Source organism: Pleurodeles waltl, chromosome 2_2 (assembly GCF_031143425.1).
Source record: "Pleurodeles waltl isolate 20211129_DDA chromosome 2_2, aPleWal1.hap1.20221129, whole genome shotgun sequence".
NCBI lineage: Eukaryota > Metazoa > Chordata > Amphibia > Caudata > Salamandridae > Pleurodeles > Pleurodeles waltl.
Window position 1 is genome coordinate 974,931,713 of NC_090439.1, and position 27,027 is coordinate 974,958,739.

The window sequence follows — 27,027 nt, forward strand, 5'->3', positions numbered from 1 at the left end:
CATTTATGTCAAAAGGTGTTTCCACTGCCTCCACGCCAGGACCATCAAGATCCGGAACAAACATTTGTGTTCCGAACAGGCACTCATATGAAGTATGACCCCCCAGGGACCTTCTAGGCAGGTTATTTATTGCTCTCTGAACTCCATACAGGTGGGTTCGCCAACTACGACCCGTACCTAAGACTCTGGCCGTTAAGGATTGCTTTAAATCGCGGTTTAATCGCTCCACGACACCATTTCCCTCAGGATGAAATGGAGACGAGTAATGGAGTGGTACCCCCAACAAAGCCATGGAGTCCCTAAATGCCCTTGAGGCAAAAGCAGGGCCCTGGTCCGAATGGAATGCCGCAACTGCATATGTACTGACAAAGACTCGCAAATCTTTAGTAACAGTCTGAGCGTTAGCCGAGCCTTGTGGCCACACCCACACAAATCTGGAGCAGGAATCAACAGCGACTAATATATATTTGTATGCACTATCAGGTGCTAATGGACCGCAATGGTCCAAGTACACACATTGTAATGGTCTATTGGAAATTAAGAGGGGTGTCTGCGGCGGGTGCTTGGCCGTGGAAACTTTAATTTGTTGACAGATGTCACAACAAAGGACATACTGCTTAGTCTCTTTATAGAGACCAGGCCAGCAATAATGGGCCTGTAAGAGTGAAATTGTAGCCACCACACCAGCATGTGCAGATGCCCCCCCCATGCTCTGCTTTAATCAATTGAGGTCTTACATCTTTATTGGGGATGTCGCGTACGCCTACACCTGGAATTTTAACCTCATCATTCAGCATACTTCCCATCAAGTATTGATATTTATTAGGAAATCCTTTAGGATATGGCGTGCCATCAACCGTAGCTTTTATGGCAGCCATAATGTCTGTGTCTGGTTTGGAACTCGAACGAGTCACTGCAGCTCCAGTGGCGACTGCCACTGCTGACTTTGCGGCTTCATCAGCCAAAGTATTTCCAGCAACGTGTATTCTAACGCGCTGGTGTCCAAGTGTATGCACAACATGGACTTTGGGTAGCGTCTCTTTCAGTTCTGCTACCTTACCCCACAGGAGTCTGTGTTTTATGGTGTTGACTTTTGAATCTCTGAACCCATTCAAACGCCAGTAATGCAGGTATTCATTAAAAGACTGGACGCAATAATATGAATCACAAACAATCAATGTGAACTGTGTCGGATCCGTATGTTCTAGTGCCATCAGTAGAGCTTTTAGCTCAGCCAACTGTGCTGTACAATCCCCTAAGGTCTGTGTATAGGTATGTTGGGGACAGAATTTCTCCCCCTCCATATAGCCGCTCACGACTGCGCATGCAGCAGAATATTGATGTTTAGTTCCAATCGCTGGTTGCGCAGAGCCATCGGTGTACATGACTGCATGATATTGATCAATAGGCAAGGTGTCAGTGGGAACTGGATATTCCACTTCATATTGTAGAAATTCTTGAGTTTGTAACTTTGGGTTGAAAATGTAGTCTACATCAGTGGCTGTTAAAGACGTAGCCCATTATATCCATCGTGGATGAAGTGCTTTTGCGTTCGGAATGCTAGCTTTTGTAACAGCCTCCAGGGCTGGAATAGGAGAAACGACAATAATGCGTTTTCCTTGGGCAAGAGGTCTTTCTTTAATAACAGCCATCTGCACAGCAGTGAGAATTTTCTCTGTGGTTGCAAAGCGTTGTTCAGCAGCTGAATACAAATGTGATTTGTATGCAATCGGGACTGTCTCACCTTCATTAATTGTGACATAAGTGAAACCGATGACCCCAGCTATTACCCTGATGACCAAATGTGTTTTACTGTCCCATGTGTGTAAATGTTTTGCTGCTAGCATATCTGCCTCTAACTCTCGAAGAGTACGTGTATGTTCAACCGTCCAGAATTTACTTGAAAAATCAGGACGTATTGTATTGTGTTGTATTATATTAGATTATTTATAGAGCGCATTCCGGCGAAAGCATCGAAGCGCTATACAGACCATAAATGCAGAAAAACTAACCCAGATTATCACTAATAATTAGTTTGCAAAAAGCCAGGTTTTAAGGCACTTCCTAAAGAGAAAATGGTTCATTATTTGTTGCATCGAGAGTGGCAAACCATTCCATAGTCTGGTTGCTTCCACCGAAAAAGCACGATCTCCCCATCTCACTTTTTTACAGCGTGGGACCTTGAACGTAAATTTAGAAGCTGATCTCAGGTGTCTCGGAGGTTGGTAAAACAACAAGATGGATTTCAGATAATCACATCCCATCGACTGAAGTGCTTTTTTAACCATCTTTGAACCATCTTAAAATCTCCTTTCAGAGCAGGCCAGTGGATAAGTTAGGTAGGTGGGTTATCGGAAAAACTGTTGGCATTTGATTTTACGTTTACTTTGGTTGGTTATTACGGGCCCAATAAGGAGGACCCAGCACTTTTGGATGAGCTATTTGAGCAGTTGAAACAATTCCCGGATCACATAGTATGGGTGGGAGATTTTAATGTAGTATTGAATAACAAGTTAGACAGATCCTCAGGTAGTACATCAAAAGTTAACGAGAAGATGCAATCCCAAGTACAAACTATGATGTCTCAGCTAGGTTTGCATGCTATATGGAGAGAGAGGATGGAATTAGAGCGGGTATACATATAATAATTAAAAATATAGACATCAATCGAGAATAGATTATGATTTAGTTAATGGGAATTTGAGGGACTGGGATGAAGACATTTCCCATGTAGGGGCCCACCTATCTGACCACTCTGCAGTTAGCTTGAGTATTCAATTAAGGGGGGGTGGGGGGGGGGGGAGTAGCCAAGAGTAGGTGGACTATAGATAGAACCCTCCTGTCTAAACGAGGATATTGTAGCTGAATTAAGAGCAGATGTAGAGGTGTTTTTTTTATTTCAATGCAGGGTCATCGTCATTAGGTATGGTATGGGATACCTTTAAGGCCTTTTTGAGAGGCAGATTGATAGGAGCAGCCCATATTAAAAGGAAAATATATAAAGAAGAGATTAGGCATATGGAAAAGCGCATACAACAAGTGGAGCAGGATTTTATAGATTAGGACTGTGAAGAGGGGGAAATTGAGAGATTCAGTAAGGTACATCAAGATTTAAGGTTTGAGCTTCTAGTGGTGATAGATAAGAGGGTTAAGGCAAGATGTGAGGTGAATAGTCTAGCCTATTTTGTTTATGGGGGAAAGCGCCGGCCTGGAATACAAAGACAAACTTGGTTAGGAATAAGGTGGAAAAAATCAACGATAAAAACTCAGGAGAAATTTGCAGGAGTAATGAGGAGATCCGAAAGTCCTTTCAAAATTATTTCAAGGAACTTTATACAGAGAATCTAGAGGTGTCACCAGGGACGGCTAAAGGATCTTGTCTATCGGCCTTGCAGGAGGAAGATAATAAAGCCCTGAATGAACCAATTGGGCAAGAAGAAGTAGAGCGATGTATACAGTCAGGGAAGCTAGGTAAACCCACGGGTCCGGATGGATTACCAGTCGAAGTCTATAAAGCTTTAGGAGGAAGCATAACGAAATTCTTAGTGAGATTGTGTAATAATATTTTAGAAGAAGGGGGTATATTTCCCACCGCTTGGAAGGAGGCTATCATCACACTAATGTTAAAACCAGGGAAAGACCCTAAATATTGTGACTCGTATAGGCCGATTTCTCTATTGAATTGTGATTATAAAATATTCACAAAAGTCTTGGCAGACAGATTGGGGGAGTCGTAGGTAAATTAATACATGAAGATCAAAAGAGGTTTCTAAAAGGCAGATATATGCATGAGCTGACACAGTCTGATAGGCTCCATAGATCTAGTCAGCTTCTACAAGGAAACTTTAGCGTTGGTGATGATTGATGCCACAAAGGCATTTGATATGGTCAATGGGTCATATCTGAGCACTTTGCAAAGCCTTTAACTTGGGAAGGAAATTTATAAGGGTATTACAGATCATATATCAAAACTCGGATGCAAAAACTCTAGTTAATGGTAGCTTAACTCGCCTGTTTAAAATTGGGAGGGGAACAAGACAGGGGTATCCATTATCCTCATTGTTATTAAACCTGTATATAGAACACCTGGCTTGCAAGATTAGAAAAGAGCAGAAAATTGCCCAGTTTAGATGTGAGAGTTGGAGTAGGAAGGTTGCTTTGTATGAAGATGATTTGATGGTGTATACAACCAATCTAAAACAAACCCTACCAGCCCTGGAAGAATTGACAACGAAATTTGGGGAAATTGCTGGGTATGCAGTTAACAAGAAAAAAACAGAAGTTATGGCTTGGAATACGGAAGAGGAGAGAGCATCAATCAAGAAGGAGTTGAAATATTTGGGTATTACGATAATCCAAGATATAGAAAAAAAATAGCAGAAATTATGAGAGTTATGAGGGACTCTTGCAAGTTAATGAAGTCTTGGGCTAAGCGCCCTTTTATTATCTTGGGGAGGGTTAACCTTGTTAAGATAAGAATATTACCTAAGCTGTTATTTATTTTTAAGGCGGTCCCTTGGAAGTACAACAAAGAATGGCAGGGTAAGCTACAAGGTAAAATTAGCAGTTTTATATGGACTTCTAAGGGAGTGCGTATAGCACGGAAGAAATTGAGACGGAGCAAGGAGAAAGGGGTACTAGCTTTGCCTGACCTTCAATATTATGCTTGGGCACTCTTCATTAAAAATATGAGAGGGGCATTGAACGAGTCAGGGATCTCAGAGTTGGGGCAGGTACTAAAGGTTATGATGGAATTTCATTATGAAATACAAATTTGGAAATCCTAAATACTTTAAGAAGGTGAGACTTAAATTAATGCAGGACTCAGCAAAATTGTGGTATGAGGTAAGGAGGGTCACAAATTTACCAGATTACAGTAAATACACGCCCCTCTGGGATTCACCAGGCTCCCCAGAATGGACCAAAGATGCTTTGGCTTTACCCCTGAAAGCTGGGCTTGTGCAATGGGGACAACTGTGTAATAATCGGGGTTTAATATCGTACGAGGACCTCAATATGGAGGAAGATGGGAACCTTTCAAATTTCAAATACTCGCAAATAAGGAGTTGGGTAAAGAGCAGTGAAGAAGAGCTGGGTGGTTCAAATGAGGTGAAACTGCTGCTCCATCAGAATACTCAGGAGAAGAAAGAAGTGGCAAGATGGTACTAGACGCCGACTGAATCCGCTGATGGAGAATTCAGTATGCCAGAAGAAATCTGAGGACATTACTTGCCAGGGTCACAGATAAGAGAATTATGGCAGGTATCTATTACCTTGTTGTACTCCACAGTAAAACCTGCCTGTTTAAGAAGGAATCATTTGTTTTCAATTCACAGGCCTTTCTGGACTCCAGAGAAATTGTCAAAATTGAAGCGAGGTACCTCGGTTAGTTGTAAAAAAATAATGTGGCCTGGAACTTGCGGGTGACCTGCACATGTTCTGGGAGTGTCCACAGCTCAGACTGTTCTGGAAAGAGAACAGTGATACAGTTAACAAATGTTACCCTCAAATGGTCAGGTAAGCCCTCTATTGGTCATTTTTGGTTGTCAATCTGATTCCAGGAAGATGAATAGAGATAACACTAAATTGCTGTTCTACATGATGTTATTGGCTAGGAGGGAAATATGCAATAAATGGGTAAGCGCCTCTCCCCCGACGATGTTGGAGTGGAAAGATTTGTTAAGGTAAAATTTAACATTAGATGTAAAGGGAAAGGGGGAGGCGAAGAAGAAATACAAGTTCTGGGAACCACTAAGAAGATAGCTAGAATGATAATAATTGGCCTGTCCTATGATTACACTAAGTGCTGGTCCTGGGGAATGCTCTGAAGGAGTGCTATTAAAGCGTTACCAATCAGAGATGTGGACCACCCGGAGCCTCTAAGGAGAGATCAAATATGAACTAAACGATCCTCTAGACGTGGTCTCCAGGGTTTTGTGTTGCCGGTTAAGTGAATGAGGGCACAAAAACACTGGACAAATCTTCATTACTCAGCACACAGCAAGTTAAGTGCAAACAATATGCCGGTTTCACCCTTCTGTTTGCAGGGTCCTGTTCTGTCTTGGGGTTCCTTGGTCCCGTCCATCAGTCCCAGTCCATAACAGTCAATCCAGGGGCCAAGACCCTGCAAAATTTGTAGGGCTATCCTCTACTTCTGTAAGTGACCTTCTCTGAAGCCACTGACCGTGTGCACTTCAGCCACCCTGCACCGCCTTGTCACATCTCTCTTCACAACCACCAGGCGTAGAGGGCTAAATAGGGGTTTGGGGAGTTAAGTGTCTACATCGTTAGGGTTGCCCAGTATAATGTACTTGGGGTCTGCAGGGAATGGAAAGCCCAGGATAGCACTAAGCATTTGTAATATCTCAGCCCAATATGCTTGCTTGAGAGGGCATCCCCAAAGTTTATGATTGTATGAAATCCCCTTTCACAGCGTGACAACAAAGGCAGCTCAGGCTGCCACCCCCTACTCAGAGTGCACCCTGTATCTGCCGTAGTATACCCTGTGTAGGATATTGAGTTGAAATAACCACAATCGGGACTTAATAGCCACTTCCCTGGAGTGCATCAATGTGGCTTCCCAGTCAATGTCCTCCAAGTCCCCTACCTCTCTCCCAGCGCTCCTGTAGTGTAACCAAGTTATCTGGCATCAGTGTTTTTCAGTGTTGTTCTGGGCTGGCTCCTTTGGTTAGCTCTTCTTGTAGCTACCTCCTCTCTAGTGGAGTATATTCTGGTATGCCAGCACCCGTCAATCTTTCCGCCAGCTATGCATGTCTCAGCTGGGCATATTTAAGAAAAAGGGAGGAGTCGAAGGAAGGACTGCAGGGGCTTACATTTGCCTTGTTTCAGGATATCACCAATTGTGGAGCTACCAATCAAGTCTCATGCCCCAAACCCTCAATGCTTCCCCATTTCTTTCAGCCATGTACCATTCCACAGTGGCGTCTTTCTGGTGATTTTAGGGTGCCACCCTTTGGCCTTTCGGGCCATTTCCCATACCACCAGTGTTACCTGCATAGCAGATTCTGCATTCCACTGCCTCTATATAGAAAGTGCAGATGGGAACGAGGCTCCAGCTGCGTCCTTTCTAGTCGGTATGTGGGCTGATCCTATGGTGTATGCACCCAGTCATTGATGGGGATTCAAATAATAAGCTTCTATATCAGGGACGACAATCCCCCCCTTGTAGGGGTTGCATTGGAGGGTTTTAATTGCTATTCTCTGGTGGCCTCCTTTCAGGATCAAAGACTTCACCTCCCCTTTGATTTGGATAAATACGGCTGGTGCAAATGGATAATAGGTGTTTTAGAGGGCATATAACAATTGGGGTAGAGTAATCATTTTTAAAAAAGGGCCGACCGTCCTAGCAGGGAGAGTGGTAGTTCCCTCCATCTTTCCACATCTTCCCAGAAGTTTGAGGTATCCGTCCCAAATTTTGACTGTGAAACAGTTCTCTCTGTGCGGTTACAAAGATTCTGAGATATCTGAAACCATCAAGCGTCACCATTAAGGGGCAGGGCAAAGCTGGCCAATGTGATGAGTGCCCTAGTGAAAATTACACAGATTTGTCCCAGTTAATCTCATAGCCGGAGTGGCTCCTGTATTCCTCAAGGAACTGAAAAGGTGCTGTGATCGACATAGCGGGCTCTGTGATATAAAGAAGGATATTGTGTGCGCAGAGGGAAAGCTTTTCCTCTGATACGTCGTTGGGAATAATCGGGAAACCTTTCATTCACGGGTAGCCTCTTATCATGCTTGCTAGGATTTCAAGGTGAGTGCGAAAAAGAGCAGCATCAGGGGGCAACCCTGTCCCTTCCGTCCCTCGCCTAATCAGGAATTCGAAGGTTTGCATGCAGTTGACCCTCACGGTCGCCACCTAGTCCTGATATAAAATTTCCCAGAATCTTGCTTGAAGTCTTATCGGCCTGCAGGACAAATGTACAGAAGAGGACTCTAAACGCCTGGAGGACACCATGCAGCTATGTGGCCTGTTTTGAGTTTCCAAACAAGGCCTATAGTTCTATTTTTCAATATGACTCCAGGGAGCACACAGTATGACAGAAACTACTGACAACCTTTTTAATGTTTTATACAGGAACTAGGACCTGGAGCCTCATAGCAGCAGATAGCTAAATATTGGACTTGCGCTCTACAGAATCTTGACATAAAGCAGCCTTGTGAGAAATCGCCAGAATACCCCCTATATATCCACCAGTATTGAAACTTTTCTAAAGGTGGCCCTGAAGAAGGTGGACAGACATTTCTTGAATTCCCCTGAAATGTGCATTGACTGATTTTGGGAGAACATCCTAGCCTGCAACACAACAACGGCCAAACTGGAGATCTCTTTTCCTGTTGCATTTTGTAGTGTGTGGGATGAGTTGGGGGGGAATGCATGGTACATCGGAGTAGATGAATGCCTGAGTACAAATGCAGCTGTGATTGTGAGTGTCATATCGGAAAGGGGGTGGCAAGAGTATACAGATGTAACGTACTCATTCATGTCTAGTTTTAAGAAAATATGTAAACACTGAAGGAATAAAATGTATAGAATGAATAATTGTATAAAGCAGCAAAATACTTTATTTGATAGTATGTGCATCTTATTAAAGTGACAAAATAACAAATTTAAACAAATTAATATAAAAGTGAATGCAGAAAGAGTAGTACTGCTGGGCAGACCGCTGTGAGCTGTTTTCAGCCATATGTGAAGAAATGCAAGTCAAGTGTGATTTTACATGTTCATTCTTGATATGCAATTGCCACCCATTTCCTGAAGTTAGGTCCAAACACAAATTTGATAAGTATTTGCTCTAAAAAGGGCCAATGCACGGCACTGAACGCCTTTTCAGCGTATGATGACAGAAAGGTATTAGGGGAGAAAGGGTTGTTCGGTCCCTAACGACTTGGTGCCAGCTTTCCATACAGCGTAAATTGTGTCTGGTTGCCCGGGCTGGCATGAAGCCCTGCTACTCTTCTTGGACAAGAGGTGTGATAACCTGTATTAATCTTGTTGCTAGTATCGTAGCTAGGATCTACAAAGGTAAATAGTTTTGAAAGAATTTCCATTTTAAAATCTCTAAAATAAGGGCCCGGGAAACAGTCATGCTGTTGTAGAGGAGCTACAGAAAAATCAGTTTCTCATAAGGAAAGGGTTTTCACATGTTTTTAAGTAAAGAAGGTGGACACCCTACTACCTAGCAGTTCCCTTTCCTATGCGTAGAAGAGACACGGATGTCAACAGCACATTAAAATGTTATTCAATAGAACAATCACCCTCATTGGAGGATAAATTATTATTTTCTTAGATGACAGTTAAGATTAGAGAGTCATAACATCATACCTTATAGCAAACTTCCTCGATTTTCATTGGTCATAGCTTTCAGATGTCTCAAATGCGAGATTGTTTATTTATATCTTTTCCCATTACATTTTTGAGTGTTGAGACAATAAGGTGTGTTCAAGACCACAGAAGGTATCAAAGGGATGCAGACCATAAAAGAGGGAGAAACATGCATCTGTACTGAAGTAACTGAAATTTAATTTTGCAAGGATATGAACAATTATGTATATGAATAATTATACTTACTACCACAGATTTCCGCTGAAAGTTTATATTGTTGATGCAGACTACCTGGTGGGTTGTACAAAGAAGAGAAAAAAAATACAATTAGTAACTGTAAAAACACTGCCTCTTTTTAATGTAATGAAATATAAATTGTGGATAGTGTATGTCAGTTGCTAATATTTAAATGCTTTTATAAGAATAGAAAATGCTCAATGCACCCAATAGAATGGTGTTTTCGCAGATCCAGGAAGCCTGCATTGTTTACTTGTGTCTCCAGGGATCCTCCCTTATTTTACGAATAAGCAAGACACTATGTAAATAACACCAAAATATTAGGTTCAGATTCCAGTTTGCATGAAGATAAACATGACTTCCTAAACTCTAGTTTTAATTTTACGTCTTTCATGTGAATAAGCTTTTACAGAGAAAGAAGCATTCTTTAAAATAGGTAAAAGCCAGTGTTGCACAGCAGTGTCCACGACAAACATAGTGAAGTTGTTCACTGTGTATAAAAGCCATTGACAAATAATTTGGCAAAATTGCAAACCTTCTCAGCTATGCAACAAAAGGGGACAGTTAACAGCTAAATGATATATGCCCCCAGGAACCATAATGTACTGATGGGTAATAGATAATTATTTGAGGCAGCCGGAAGCTTACTTTTTTAAACTGGAGACTAGATTACAGTTCTTTTTCAGTCCCTACTATGGTCTTTAATATCTATGTTTACAAACTGAAAACAATTGCAGGTGTAATCAATAAAGTTGGGAAACATGGAACTGCAATAATACCTTCAGATCTCAAACATAACTGCCAATCTAGTCTTAGATCAGAAAATTTGAGTTTTTGATTGCCTCAACAAATTATCTTTATTTCTGAATGAATCATTTTTGTGCCAGAGCGGTAACTATGATAATAGAGATCACCTAATACAGGACACAGAAAGCATTAATATTACCTCTAACTCTAAAAATACTGATTGACTGGTAAGTAATACTCCTAATATGGCAGATATTAACCACTTCGGTGCGGAGGACGGCTACAAACCCTGGTACCTTCTTTTCACTCTACACAGTGGCGGCCGGCAGCTTTAGGAGGGAGGGGGTCGGGCGGGGCACGCACACACACACACACACACACACACACACACACACACATTCTTTCACACACAGACATGCACGCACGCACATTCATTACCAACATTCATACCATTCAAAAATGCACGCATGCACCAAACATTCAATTTGAAACATCACACACATACACACACACTTACCTTCGGCCTCCATGTCCCAGGAGGGTTGAGACTGCTGCCTTTCCTCATTGGCTGACCTTAAGGCAGCAGTCCCAGCCTCGTCACAGAGTGGGATGGGGTCAGTGAGACTGCTGACCCCACCCCACTCTGTGACGAAGTGTCACTGATTGACACTCGCCCTGGGCACTTCAGGGCTTAAACTGAAGCGCCCAGGGAGAGTGTCAATTGGGGACGCTTTCCTCGTCACCCAGGGGAGGGCCTCGAGGCACCTTTGCTGGGCTGAGGAGGTCACGTCCATAGGAGCTGTGATCTCCTCAGCCCAGCAAAGTTCAGCTCAGGCAGCCAGGAGTCAGCGCAAATCGCGCATGTCTGCTCCTGGCTGCCTGACCTGAACATGAAAAGTGTCTGTCAGGCTGACCTTTGTTCAGCCTGGCAGACACTCTTCATGGGGGGGGGGCAAAAGGTGGGGGGGTGGCCCCTCCGCCCTAAAGGAGGGGCCGCTACTGACTCTACATATGTATTGGTCTATACTCCGTACACACTGTAGAGTGCAACTTAGTTTTTGGCTCGGGGTGCCTCGGGTTCTTGGAGAAACTACAAACCTAAATAGCCACACAACCAAAAGAGTCTAGCAAATGTAACAGTATATTACTTTTGCAACTCGGCCATTGTGACAAAACGTTACAGATGTAAACATTGTCACAAATAGCTATTTTCCCTACGCTTTTCGAATATTTATTAATTTATTTCAACAGTTTTTTTCTTTGGGAAAACCTTGAGGGATCTACACATTTGTTTTTGGTAACAATGTTCTGATTACTAACTTGGGACCTTTTTAGATGTTAAAAAGAGACCACTCCACAGAACAGGGGTTGTAATAGCAACAAGGAATCTGTGGTTAGGCAGACATCAAGGATAGCCGCTGGTAGCGGCCTTTGACCTCGTGGAATGGGCACTAAAACCTTTGGGGCTTCTTTTTAACTAGTGAGTAGAGGATATTAGTGCAGAGGGCTATACACATCGACAAAGTCCTCTTCTGCATAGCCCTCTATTTCTTTAACCTGGAAAACCCTATAAAAAGTAGATCATCTAATTAATGGTCCTTCGTACGATCAATGTGAAAAAAAAATTGGGGTCTAACCAATAGAGTTTCTCCTCCTCTTACGAGGAGTGAGAGGGGGCAAAGAACACCGGAAGAGTGACTGACTGCCAAATGGGGAAAGGAGTCACCATGTTCTGTAAGAAGGCCGCTCGAGTTCTCTGCACCAATTTGCCTAAAAAATATATGGACACCGGTGCCAAATGGGGAAAGGAGTCACCATGTCATGTAAGAAGGCCGCTCGAGTTCTCTGCACCAATTTGTCTAAAAAATATGTGGACCCCGTTAGAGTGACTGACTGCCAAATGGGGAAAGGAGTCACCATGTTCTGTAGGAAGGCCGCTCAAGTTCTCAGCATCAATTTGTCTCAAAAATATATGGTATGGGGTAGTGACACTGAAAGTGCATACAGTTCACTCATGCAACAAGTTCATGTAATCCCATTGAGGAAGACAGTCTTCAAGGTCAGAAAGCGACGAGAGCAGCTATTTATTGTCTTAAAAGGCACACATGAGAAATGACCAAGTTTATGTCCCAAAAAGGCATTGCAAATTGTTTGGGCAGAACTGTGTCAAACCAAATCACATCACAATAAATGATTTATAGGTCCAGCAAATACAGAAAAAAAAAAAACTTTTAGTGGCAATTGCAAGGCCTTGTTTTGCTAAGAACAAAAGGATGTCCAACAGCTTTCTCTGTAAGGGGTCAGTGTCCAGGAACCACAGCAGCCAACAAATCTGTCTCAATGCCGTCAAAAAAGGATGAGAATCCAGCAGCAGGAATGGCGCCTACCACTTCAGGTGGCAGATCAAAAACAAATAATTGTAGCCACTCAATCCTGAGATATGGAGATGTAAGGTGTGTAGATTTGGGTGTCAGGCCCTGCCCTGCTGCAGGGTCAGGAGGTCCTCCCAAAGTAGCAGTCTGATGAGAGGACGGATGCTCACACCTAAAATTCCCAGGCACAATGCATTCCTCGCACAATATGGATGACTTAGGCACAATCGTTCTTGCTCTTCTTGAGAACTCGAAGTAGGAGAAGTAGTGATAGAAAGGCATACACCAGTTCCTTGTCCCAATTTTCACAGATTATTGTTAATATTATAGTTTTATCAGTAAGGCTGCAAATTAGTGGGAAGATTTTTGGGCATTGTTTTAGAAATTTACTGTCTGTAAATGACAGTAAGCTACCATATCATGCTTTTTGTGGTGTATTGATTAAAAGTGAGTGTTTAAACATGAACTGAGAACCACTCCTGCTCCGATGGCAAAGCTATTAGTAAACTAAAAGGCAAGTCATGGAACAAGTGTCCCTTATATGTGGACTAGATTATTTTTATACATGGAGCAAACGTTTAGTCTATTCAATCAAACAAGAAGGTTTTTTTGCACAGCAGAAATGCTGAGATCAAATATTTGAAGATGCACTTATATGTGAGAACGAAGAAAAAGGCAACTCTGTAAACTAAACTATTTGCCTAGGGTCACACAATTTAAGACCTGTTTACAGGCCAAGTATATTACAGTTAGGTCAAGTAGATTATTCAAGTCACTCGACCTGCAGGTCTAGTAACATTCGTATGATTTTTCAAGGCCTGCACAGGACCCTACTTAGCCCTCCTGGTTGCAGTATCACATAGTAGTGGTCGTATCTGTGAGAATCTGCACTAGCTACCTGCTTATGGACTGCAGAAAGACCTTCAGTACCAATCAAATTGCCCATATCTACAGCAGGCTAATGTGGAGTCAGTCTCCAACTGGATACCAGAGGCCTGTCACCCTCACCTTCCCCGGGAACAGGAGAGTGGCTTGCTGCAGGACAGACTGCAAGAAGCACTACTGCATGCGCCACCTCCTGCAAGACCTGGATGTTATTGGAAAGGTAGCCTTGATTCTATGCCCACTGGGATTTCAGCCTCCTCTACAGGGCACCAGCTTGTGTCACCTGGCGATGTTAAGAAGGAAGAAGCACAATTTAAAGGAGCCTGAGATCCAACCTCACCTTCATCCAGGCCCAAGGACTGAAACTTTTAGATCATAACCTGAATGCCCCACAGTCCTTGCAGTAAAGGAAAAGCCTTATACTACACCATGTCAGGAATCACCCAATCCATGGACGCTATTATGTGGCACTTTGGCGCATTCATAGTAAAACCTCAACAATGTTATAAGTTCCAGCTTTGTCCAGAGTCGGTCCACAACGGTATGCTCCAACTTTGCCTTCAGCAGCCAATCATCGAGATATGGAATACAGGAACTCCTGCTCTGCAAAAACGGGCGGCAACCACCATCATTTTTGTGAACACTCAAGAGACACAAGGCCAAAGGGGAGCAAGGAAAACAGAAAATGCTCTGGACCCACCTTGAATGGCAGGTAATGCCAGTATGAAGGGAGGACTGGTATACATCCTGAAAGTCCAAGGACACCGTTGAGTTTTCTATGTCCAGAGCTGATAGAATCTGAGCAAATGTGAGCATTTTGAGTGTGTCCTTCTGTAGGAAGGCCTTCAGAGGTTGTAAGTCCAAGACAGGACTGATGCCTCAGTCATTTTCAGGATGAGGAAGTAGCAGAAATATTATCACTTTCTTTCTCCAAGTCAGGTATAGTCTATATAGTATGCTTGGAGTCCAATAGGTCTACCGTCTGTAGAGGGACAGACATTTGCTTGTTTGAAATTCGCTCTAGTGAGGGTGGGACACTAGGTGAAGAGAAGAAAAAGGTCAGGGAATAGCCTTTTTGAACAATTTGCATCTGCTGGACGTGATGGATTGCCAATATGGGAGGAAGTGCTGGATCCTGCATGCCCTGGCTTATACAATGAGTCTCTGCGGGTAGGATGCTTGGTGCAAAAAATCTGGATCACTGGGCACTGGCCTAGGGCATCTGGCCACCTCCCAGCTAAAAGACAGGCAAAAATATGGTTTTGAAAGGAACCCATCAAAGTATCCGCGAGAGCATCAATAAGATGTTGCTGGTCCAGGCAGAGGGCAGCTTTGATTCAAGTACCCCGGGAGCCTTGTGAACAACCACTGTAAATGAGGCTCCTTCTTTTGCTTGAGGCCCATGTGGCGAGTTTGTTCTGTCTCAGGGGAGGTAGTAAGCCAACTGTTGTTCTGCAAATCAAGACATAAAGCATCATCAGTGTAATGAGGCTGGAGCAAGTCTTCTCCCTCACCATCATCATCAATATCCGGGGGGGTGGGGCAAACAGCTCTGGCAAAGCATCAGCAAGAACTACAGTTAGAATCAAGCTGCATAATAACTGGTTGTGTTTTAGTAATTTCATAGTGCAACTTCAGTTGAGCTTGATTATATGGTTTGGGATACAATATAAGAATCAGCACTTGGTCATCCACCAGCGTCAGGAACAATCATGGACTTCTAGGCCAGAGTGAAAGCCTGTACCAGAGTCAGTAAGGAGCTAGTAAAAAGTCCTGAAGGGGCAAACAACACTGGGACTGAAGACTCCCAAAGGTGTTTTGGGGCCTAAATGACATTCCAGAAAGAGCCAGAAGTGCACTTAAAATGAGCAAAATGGCCTCTTTGAAGGAATCAATCTGCTGAGGGGTTGACGGTGGCCCAGACAATTCAGGGTGCTTCTGGACTAACTGAGGGACCAGTTGTGTGACCAGAGACCTCGAAATCTGACATGCTTTATGTCCGAACACCTTCTCTTTGGAGTAGGAGTGGACGGATAAGGTGAAGTTAGACTTTGTCACATCTGGGGGTTTCAAGAGGGAAGTGGCAACGGACCTGAGAGGAAAGCTAAATTTCTTCTTGAGTTCAAAGCCGTGTAACTTTGGATGTAAAATGGAGTCAGTGTGTAGCTGCATGACACCATCTAGCTACAGATGGCAGCACTGCTACAAAACTCTCTCGATCAAGTCTGGCACCAATGGGATATTTTAAGGTGAATTATCTGCAGTTAGAAGTATCCATCGGAAAACCTTCGTCACATGATCTAATCAACATCCTAATACAATAATCAAACTATGACCAACTTGGGAAATTTATAACAAAAATACTGTTCCCTCATGGCAATTCATGCGTTGAAGAGAATTGTGGTCCAATGACAAGCTCAGAAGACTCCATTACACGCAATTTGGTTGAAAGGTGTGCTTGAAAGGAGAAATCATGGGAAAGGAGTTCAAAAGGTTTAATAATATTTCATAAAAGGCTCTTCAAAGTTCCTAGATAAAGACTCACCCCGTAAGTCTATAACATAAGCTATTCATCATCAGAAATAAATTGCACAATTTCAGTCAATAGAGTGAGACTGCCTCAAAGCCCAGTCACCAATTCTTCTGATGTATTTCTGCCATTAAATGTTTTCTATCTCCCTCGCTCATCCTGGATCTCACCCAGTTTTGTGGGTACTTACTTCACAACAAGAAGGACTGGGAAAGCCTTCTAAAAATAAAATGTTGTCACTTTGTAACACTGCTTAGGGAGACCCGCACAAGCATCCTCTACACACGGGTCTCAGCCTCTGAAATACCAAGTGTCTCAGCCTAGTTTCAGTTTTTTTAAGCCTATCAGCATTTTCTTTTGGCACCAGCTTACACCAAGTGTGTGTGTTTTCTTTCAATTTTCTCTAACTTCAGTTACCTTTTTTTATTTAAAAACTCTCTCAATTCATCCCATAAAAGGCTAAAGAGACTTTTCTGGGGAATTTCCATCCAGTCACATCCCACCCTTTCTGTGCACCAATTCAACATTGGTCGAAGACGGCGAAAATCCTCTACATGTTGAAGTTAGGTCCAGAACCTCATGGGAGCATCAGGTTTGTGACAGGGCGCCATCCAGTATTTTATTTATTTATCGAGCAACATTTTAGGATGAGGAATACCTATTACGGCAAAGCACATCTGTGTTTGTAGCCTCTCTCATTGTGAAGCTCTCAAAACTGTGGGAAATCTGCCTTTTCTGCATGGTCACTCCAGATTTTCTTTTACTTTTCTTGCCCACATATTTTTGCTAACTTTAGAACTCAAGTTTAGTGCACTTTATCGCTGGTAACCAGTAGTAAAGTACCTGTGCTCTCCCTTTTAACAGAGACAAATTGATATACTCCTAATTGGTATATTTAGCATTCCTTCAAATCCCTATTATCAATCAATCAATCAGGGATTTGTAGAGCGCGGCTATTCACCCGTGAGTGTCTGAAGGCGCTGGGGGGGGAAATGGGGAGGGCGGTGATGAGGATATTATATAGTACAAGATTCATTCAGGGCCTGGAAGTTAAATGCTAATCGTGGGCTGTGCAAGTCGATATGGTGGCGGTGAAAACATGGATTCAAGCCTACCGCTTTAGTCTGACTGTAACAGTGAAAAAATATGCAATGCAGCCTGTCAAAAAAAGCCCTTCTTGGAAGTAAAAACCTCCCTTTTAAATATTAATAATTAACCCCTATATAGGCCTTGACGTGAGCTCTCTCAGCACTTACTCTGAGGGAGTGGAACAGAACACCGGTGCAGCGGAGTTCGGAGCTTCAGAGCCCTGGACCACCCAGGTCTCCAGACACAGGCATGACCCGGAGCCTGAGGAAATCGCAGGTGGGGACCATTTCAACCTAACAGGAGAGACTAGAGGCCATGGCGACTGCAGGGAGATGAGAGTGAAGACAGCATTCAGCTAGGCGGAAGACGTCTCTCATGCTCCCTTGCCGCTTATTGGTTGCATGGCCCCTTATCAGCCATTGCCTGGGCTGCACTCTGCACTCTAGACCCAATTTCCACACCCGGTAGGCTGACTGTAGAGGGCCACAGCAGAGGGGGTGTGGACCAAGAGAGGCACTAGGAGGCTGCGGTTTAACACTGGAGGGTGCACAGCGGCCAGAATTAGTCCAGTGCGATTTGCACTCATCCAGTATTAAACTGTCCGCTCACCATACCTGTTTTACTCTCCTATCGGCCTCCTACTGACTCAGAGCTTGCTCCTTGGAGCTCACCCCCTGGAAAATGCTGGAAAAAAATCTACAGCTCTCTCCATTCTTTCACACCTGCATTTGCTGACCCTCAATGAAGCCCACAAGCCACAATGAATAACCGGAGTGCACGAGGGGACTCTTCCTGCTCTTGGTCCTGGGCTTCTTAATACTTGTGCTTTATCCTTGGCAGTTCTGGCAGAGCTGAGAACTGAGTTTGGCCTCAGTTTGGAAGAAACATCATTACAACGTCATATCATGCAATCCAGCAAAACTAGAGGGCCGGTGGTACCTCAGATCAGCAAGAGAAAAAGAACCCAGATGCCCCCAGGGCAGCAAGGACAGATCTCACCATTAATCTTGATAACACCCCAACAGCCTATAACAATGGTACCTTCGGATTCATCTCAGATAACTACAGGGCATAGCTCTGAGCTTTCACAACCGAAAATTACGACCAAGTTTAAATACTTGAAGGAAGCAGGGACAGTATATATTTGAACCACTCTAACATCACTGGGCTACCTTGTCCTCCAACTCCTACAGTGATAGTTCAAAAACAATCGAGGGGGCCCGTCACTCCACTTCAAACTGAGAAACATGAAAAGAGGCTTAACCAAGAAACCCCTGACACAAACCTGAGGTCCCCTCACAAAAGGGACATGTATGATAAAAATCGCCAGGGAGAGGAGGCGGCATCTACAAACTGCCTAAGTCATAGGCTCAGCTCTCTGCATCAAGAGCAGCAATCAGCACCAGCGCCTTGGACCGAGCTCAAACCAGTGGGTCTAATGATGGCAGAAAAAGACACTTCCACCTACTCACTCAGCTACTCATCAGGGGAGAGGGGGACAATTTGACTCAGTAATAATAAAACTAGGAGGAGGAAAAATGAGAGACCAACTTTCGGGCAAAACAGCAGCCTTGGCAAACGAGGTGGACCTCCATAGTAGCAGTCACTCCAGTACCAGGAACGGAAGCCTCTTGGGTGAGACGTCTCACCCAAATGTACTGAGCCAGACAGGGAGTAACCGGACCCAAGAAACAGACTGGAAACAAACAGGACCAACAGATGACCTTTCACAAGATCAGGCAAAAGACTTCTCATACCTTTGCTCCAAAGAATGGGAGAACATGCTAGCCTCTAATGCCAATAGTGCACTGCCAAACTCCAGTCCCATTGCAACGGGTCATAAGGAACTATGAGGAGGAGCACTGGGCAATCTTGCTTAGAACTTTGCAGAGCTTGGTAGAAGCCATGAACTACCAAGCAAATAAAATGGATCTACATATTAGCTCCTTAAATATCCTGGCAGTGTATGTAGCAGGGATGTACAAGAAACTAGCAATTTTGAACTATCTGATATGAAGAGCTCTAGCATACACAGAGGGCGATGGACTATTTGTCCGTTTTGGACAAACCGACTACTCTTCCTGAGACAACAAAGCATCTAAAGGGCTCCTAGTGGTACAGGAGACATACAAGACAAAGCATAAAGAGCTCTCAGGGCCCCAGTGGAACTTGGTGATGAAGTAGGGGAGACAGTGGTGGGAAACACCATTACAGTGTGGAAATTCTTGGTATAAAATCAACAATTAGGGCATGGTCTGGTATGGAGTAGACTCCAGGACAACATCAGCAAAAACAAGTACCTCTATGTACATCAGGGGTGTAACAAAAATCCTCTTCTGGCAAGTATCTTAGTAGCCTACTCAATGTTTAACACAAAAAGAAGGTTACTGTCAGTCGTTCATGAACAAGAATCTGCAATAGACGTCAGGAGGGTCCCAGAAGAAAAGGATGGAATGGAAGAAAATAATAATGCCAACAAACTAGGTAGAGAAACAGGAACAGCTTTGGATGAAGCCCCAATGGTACACCGGGATTTAGTTACTGCAATTAGTCCAAACCGACATGCCAATCACTCACGGGCCTTTCACCAAATTAGGATGGTCAGAATGTGCCCAAAGACCAAGTTTCCCCACAAACATCCAGAAACAGAAAGTCCAAAGATGAAGCAGTCTCAGTCTTGGGCCGTCGGGCGAGAGCACGTCTACAAAGCCAAAAATTGACTGTATTAGTTTAAGGCCAGAATATAAACCCACAAGGGAAGGAGTGGCCACCAATTCGTCTGGGAATCCAGATCCTTTACTGACCCATGAAGCAGCTTGCATGCTACTATATCCAGATTAAATATCCAAGGATCCATTTGACATTCTAAACAGGCGTAACATCCTACAGCTTATACGCTCTATTGATTCACTTGGGAAGGTTACACCAAAGAACATCATCTCAATGGAATTCATTGACCCTCGCCCTGGACAGTGCAATGAATACACTAAAGTAAACTGGGGCTCTGAGGAGTGGGCACAGAAGATACTGAAAGAGGCAGATACTTTCAAAAGCTTGGGGAACACAATACCCTCACAAGGAGCACAGGTTACCTCCATGTACTGGAGGTTACGAAAATGAAGGGTGTAACACTGAGTTGACCAAGAAACATCTACTCAGTTCTGAGAAATGCAGTGAGCAAATCCTCAGGTCCTCCAATGTACCCTGCCAGACAGCTTCCAGTGAAGTACTTTTCTCCTCCTAAGGCTAATACAGACTGGGGTTGACTCTTGGGGGGCTACGAAAATTACAAAATGCTCACAAAGACCTCTAGAAAGATAAATCATTTAGAATGTGCTCCTGGAACGTCATTGGTTTGGCCAGAAAACTATGCGACCCAGAGGTCCTTCATAATCTCCGTTCTTGCTTCTTCAAGAGACTTAGTCACAGGCCTCAGTCCTGCTGGAGGGCTTCTCTCACTTCATTATTCCTGCAATCAAAGCTCGCAAGCATGGGCATTGGAAAGGGGGGAGGAGGGGAGGGCTTGCAAGGTATATATCAACAACCAGTGAGATTGAAGGAAATACCCCGTAGGTGGTGAGGATTGCATGCGAGTGGTGGACATAGTACTTAATACCCCCAAATGCATCTCTAAGACAGTAACAGTAGCAAATGCGTACATACATCCAAGTAAATAGATCAAGGACGGAGTTAGCTGCCAAGCTGACAGACCTCATCCTGAGGCTTAAAATTGAGAGACCAGATACTGAACTGATTGTTTCAGAAGACTTTAACATGTGGCTTATGGGCACACCCCCACAAATGAAATTATAGAGGCATAGGACAAATTTTGGGCGACACCTTACCAAGAAGAAACACACTGGCATACAAAAAGACACAAGAGACCAGCTGCAGCATGGTAACTTAGAGCACCTTGGCTGCCTTTGAGTGCTAAACAATTGCTTGCCACCCGATAAACCGCCAGGCCTTGCATATCTTTCTAAATCTAGGGCATCCCTAATCAATTATAGCCTCCTGAGTCTTCCTTTGTTGCTATTTGCCACTTCTTTTGGCTATGGTGAGAGATCAGAGAGTGACCTTCATCCCAGAGAGATAAGCCTGAAAATAGATACTGGAGGACATGGGATTACGGCTGATCAGGGAATCTCATGTTATACAATCAAACGCATCATATGCACAGCCGTCTCTTTACAACAATTGGTTCATGACGCCAAGCAAACAGTGATCGCCATTAGGCGGACAAACAAACTCAGTTAACTAACTGGGAATGGTTCACCACATCTCTTTTGGATTAACATGCCAAACCAGTCTTAGCCTGAAGACAAAACATCAACTACAAGGGCCCTATTCATTATGCTTGGGAAACAAGGGTTCTCTTCATTATGCTTGCCTTAACCACCTGATTAAGCCAAGCAAAACTAATGTAAATCATCTCTGGTGGGCCCTCAGGAGGACTTCAATGGACCCATAGCTATATCAAAAGCTCAGGAATGCTAAGAAGGATCTACAAAGATCAAAATGGGCTGTCCTGGGGGAGCATAGAGATTCCTTCTGGGCTAAATTGCTGCATGACATCAGGGAAAATAACTGCTAGATTCTGGTGAACGGTGAATGAAATAAGCAGCTCTTTCCCCAGAGTGGCAACTTCAAACATCTCTGAGACAGTCTGGACACACTTTCTGTTGAGTCACTTCAACCCTTGAGAGCAGGTGGAGCACATAAATAACTACTCTGAGAACACACAGCCATGCAAGCACACATCCTTTCTACAGTCTGAAGAGAATAGAGAACAGCAACGGCTTAACAGAGAGGTTCTGATTGGCACAGAGGTCAACCTCAATGATGTCACTGGTTTGGCTAATCCAGCTAAAAGCCCAACCACGTACCACACAGTAATCTCTATGACCTAAATGGTATTGTGCTTTCCATTACTACATATGCCATTCAGAGGCAACTCTCTAAAGAACACAGAGAAGGGGCCCTGGAACCAAACAGGATCTCACCAGCAATCTATAAGAATTACCCTCCTTACTGGGCAGCCCAACTAACTCCATTATTCAATTTTGCCATACAGCAGAACTGTATCTCCCCACCTCATGCATTGGCTCAATTATCTCACCGATTTTGAAGGGAAGTGAAAAAGGAAACCCAGAGAACTATCGCTTGATGGCTCCAAAAGATAAATGATGCCAAATACTTTGGAGGAACATTGCTAGAAGACTTACAGCATTAGGTGGAGGTGAATACCATCATACCATTAAATCAAACAGGCTTCATCAAACACTCAGGAACAACAACTAATATCATGGCACCCCCCCTGCTGAAAGAGCTAGCAACGACAAACAACTATACTGTTTATCTATAATGCATAGTTTACAAATCAGCATTCAACAGGGTTGACAGAGGGAAAGTTTGGAGGAAACTGGCCAATTGGAACATCCCAGATGGATTGTTAAGGGCCCTACAGCTACTGTATTCTGACACATGGGTCAGATTTAAATTAGGGGATGGTTCACACTGGTACCACGGCTATCAAAACAATGCAAGGCTTAGAGGAGGGCTGTGTTCTGGCCCCAATCCTTTTTAACCTGCCCATAGCGGATCTTCCATCAGCCCTAAACGCCATCAATTGCCATTCGCCCAAACTGAGTGGACTCCAGCTCTCAAACCTTCTTTATGCTGACGATTTAGTACTTGTCAGTAGGCCCAAGGCAGGTGTGCAACAACTTTTAGATGCAGCTTTGGCATACTTGGAAGACAATGGCCTCACTATTGACATGAAGAAAACCAAGTCAAGGTAAGTCTGAAGAAACATACCTGGTTCTTAGGCAGTGACAATATAGAGACTGTAAATAGTTTTAAGTATCTTGGGGTTCTCTTCAATGAGAACGGAAGGTTTACAGATCAACTGGAGGAGATGAAAAGAAAAAGAAACACTCTGGCATTTGGCCTAAGGTCCCTTTATAACAAGCTGAAAGGTCCAACACTTACCCAAGTTTTGCAGGCGGCTCAAGCTAAGGTCCTCCCAACACAGACCTATGTAACTGAGGCCTTAGGAGCCACTCTGGATAAAGTAACACTGAAAATGTATTGGTCAACGTTTCAATTGTCAGCATACACATCACTGGCCCAAATTAGACTGGAGTTTGGCATAGCAAAGCAATTTCTGATGCAGAAAGCAGTATTAGTGAACTGTTGTCATGAGCTAAAACTCACTCCGGAAGGATCTCTCGGGTACCACCTTTCAACTGAAATACAAGGGAGGAGTTGTTCTCTTGCACATGGCTATTTACATCTGGCACTAAACACCCTTGGTATTTCTGTCACTTGGAGTTTACCTCTAAGCCACTCAGAGCTTTAAAAACGGACAAAATCTAGCACACAGGCGTTTTCAATCTTAGAGGATAATGCCAGTTTGTCTAATCGTATCTATGGTTGGATGACTCTTTGTGGTTACAGTATGCTTAAACCACAGAGCTACCTGGGAGAACTTTACATCTAGCAGTTTAAGGAACAGTTTTTGAAATACAAGTTGGAGATACTGCCCGTTTAAAAACATTACTCACCATGAAAACAAATTAAAGGACAAGAGAACTATCGGCTTTGTGAACAAGGGCCTGAGGACAACCTCCTCGAGTTATACCTGTGCAAATCCGTTTTGGATGAACACTGTGAACTTTTCCACAGGAAACTCAAGGAAAGAGACAAGGATCTGCAGGGAGGTGGTGGAAGCATGCGTTGAACCAACTCATCCCAGATTGAACTGTGCAATAGTGAAGGTTCTCCAGAGGTTTGAAAAACTGATTTTGTCCAAGGAAAACAAGAATGCAGCAAAAGTCATAAAAAGCCCCAAACAGTTAGCCTTTGTCACCCAGGAGACCTCATATTTAGTAGCTTTGCAGAGGAACAGGACAAGTTAGAGACAACTGGCACTTTAATCCTAAGGCAGTGGAAAGTATGGCTAGGTTATCAGAGCCCAAATGTTAAGGCACAGCCCTTTAACATCCATAAAACCAGGGTAGCTTTGGGCAGGCATACCCCCTCACTACAGTTAGGCAGTAAAATATAAGATGTTGGTAGGGCACAAGAGCTTTAAGAATCTCAGCCTATGCACCTTGAGGGCAGTAACCCCTCAGAATTTTTGAGGCAAGCTTTTAGGGGTTACATCGGGTAATGAGAGCACTGGTTAATTTATTCGAAAGGAATGATTACCCTGAGGTCAGATGCCCAGCAGCAAGGTGCCAATATAATCAATTGCTGAGAGCAGTATTAAAATATGTTTTCAGGGCAGACTGAAAAAACAGCAAGAGAACCTGCACCCTACTTGATTGCATACACTTTAATCTGATCTGCTGTCAACCTGGACATTGGGAGTTACTTAAAGCCCCAATATTTTATCAGCAGTCATGAGCATTTTTACTGCTAATCGGGGGAGGAAGGGGGGGGGGGGTCTAGGTCACCCTGATGGACCATCTGTTGGTGCCAGTATCAGTACCTGCACTTTAACCTTGAGCAAGCATGCCTGCCCGCCATAAATGGGTGGCAAACTAGAAGGGGCTAGGGCACAATGACCTTAAGATAATCTATACATATACTCTAACAGCAGTAACCCCTCACAATCTAATGGCAAGCACATGGGTGATAGGTCAGACTCAGAGATCGCCAGTATTTTATTTGCTAGGGATGATTACCTGGCTTTAGATGTATGGCAGCTAGGTGCCCATATGATCATTTGTTTGACATCAGTGTCAGTATGTGCCTAAGAGTAGACTAAAAGGGGGCAAGAGCAGTTACACTTTAGCCCCCTCACAGCATATGCACCTTAACTGCTAGTTGATACAGCGAGTATGGAATGACTTAAAGCTTAATATTTTATAGCAAGGCATGAGAACATCTTTGTGTGAGGGCTTAGGGCACCTTCGCGCCCTACGGGCTGTAGTCGGTAAAAGCACTTGTACCTTGGCTTTTTTCATAACTGTATGCATTTTAACCGTTAGTCTATCATTATTATACATCTTGCTGCCCGTTATCTTAGTCTGTACGGGCCAGCTAAAAGAACATAGGGCCCTGGGGGACATTGGCCAACGTGCAGAAGGCATGGTTCTGTTCCGTTTCATTTTAAACCAGCATACAGGCCTTAATGCATATATGTTTTATTCTAATTAAACATATAAATCAACTGAAAGAATATAGGGCCCTGGAGACAGCTCGCCACATATGGACTTATCTAAACCACACATGGGTCTTAATGCACATGTTTTATTCCGATTAAACATTGAATGAGTTATTTTAAATAATATTTATAGAAGGAACAATTTGCAATGTATTGTACAAAAGGAATGGTTGGGGATGTTTTATGCACATGTGTTGCAATGGTTTTAATTAAATATAGCACTAAAAGAATCTGCTTTGAAAACATGTGATTCAATCTATGTAGGCTATGTAGCTCAGAAGGCAGGGTGCATGTTTTTTTTAAGTAGCACATGTGGAAATGTAATGTTACCATGTCTGTACTGTGACTAGCACAAAGAAGCTATTTTAACTGAGGCAAACACAGATGTTCTGTAAAGAAAAATGGAGTACAGATTAAAATAGTAATGTGGTATGGAGGGAATGGGACCAGCTAGAAAACATAATTAAACAACTCATTTTAATAGCAATTCTATTGTGAAGTCTGATTTTAATACATATTAATGAAATGTAACTAATAGAAAGTTACTTTTTCCCTGCCTAGTGTTCCTGGAGACTAACATGCATTCGCTCTCTAGCTCCTCCCAGCAAGTAATTAATCATACATAGGTATGAATAGGTGGGAAAATGCCTCCCAGGAGCGAACAATAGGCAGACCTGAATATGGAGAAATGAGCCCCACAGAAAAAGCAGGGTGGGGTGTGGGCATCCTTTTTTACACTAAAGTGTCAAATCCTGCTTGGCATGACTCCTGGGTTCACATATAACACTTAGCAAATACTTAAAATGGGAGACAACAGGATGCTAAGACAATTCTTGTATATCCACCATCTGGTTGCTGTAGGACTCGACTTATGTCCTACCAGTCTTCTGTCTATGGGTTTATTGTGGATACAGTGGCTGCTTCAAACTTATTTTAGTGTTAGTGTGGTGAGGGGAGGGTAAGACAACTTTCTGGACCTGCAGAGGATCAGAAGAGGACTTGACCTGCTATCTGTGACACACGAGGATGCCTCAAGGACTGGACCTGCTCTCTCTTATACCCAGGACAAAGAAAGGAACTCCAAGTGTCAGTTAGCTGACCTGTGTAAGCTACAGGATGATAACATGCAAGAGGCCTTTTCGTGGAAGAACCCAGCTGATCAGTGGCGAGTGGAACTAGACTGGACCCTGGGGGTCGTTTGAGGTGCTGGGAGTGAGGGGGGTCTTTAGAGGTCAACTCCTGTGGTGGATTGGGACTTAACGGACAAAGTCAGATGGTAAAATCTTTGACTAGTACAAACCTGGTTGTTGTATGAAACCCAAGTTCCATCGCAGTGAGCCTCAAATTGCATATAGGTCCCAACTATCAATGGCACTTAAAAATGTTTTAAAATTTTACTCTATTTTTGTAAAGCAGCTTGGTATATTTAATGTTTCACATTTTGACTTTGTCACTGTCTTGGTATTGCATATATACTTTACACATTGCCATAAATTAAACCTGCCTGTGTACCATACCTACCAGGGAGTTGATCTCAGGTTAAGTTAGTGACTTTGAGGGTTCTCCCCACACACATAAAGTAATAGTCTAATAAGTCACATTGAACAACTGTTCAAAGAGTAAACTCTGTGTGTACCTCCTTGTGGGGAAA

The 27,027-nt window shown here is 43.4% G+C and overlaps 1 protein-coding gene across 2 annotated transcripts in view; it reads right to left on the minus strand.

Moving 5' to 3' along the window:
* Positions 1–27,027, minus strand: part of TAF2 (TATA-box binding protein associated factor 2) — a 663,535-nt gene that overhangs the window by 616,215 nt on the left and 20,293 nt on the right. For both annotated transcript variants that reach the window (XM_069220673.1, XM_069220672.1), the window contains exon 2: positions 9,590–9,643. In XM_069220673.1, the coding sequence (XP_069076774.1) occupies positions 9,590–9,643 (54 nt within the window). The remainder of the gene's footprint in view (positions 1–9,589; positions 9,644–27,027) is intronic.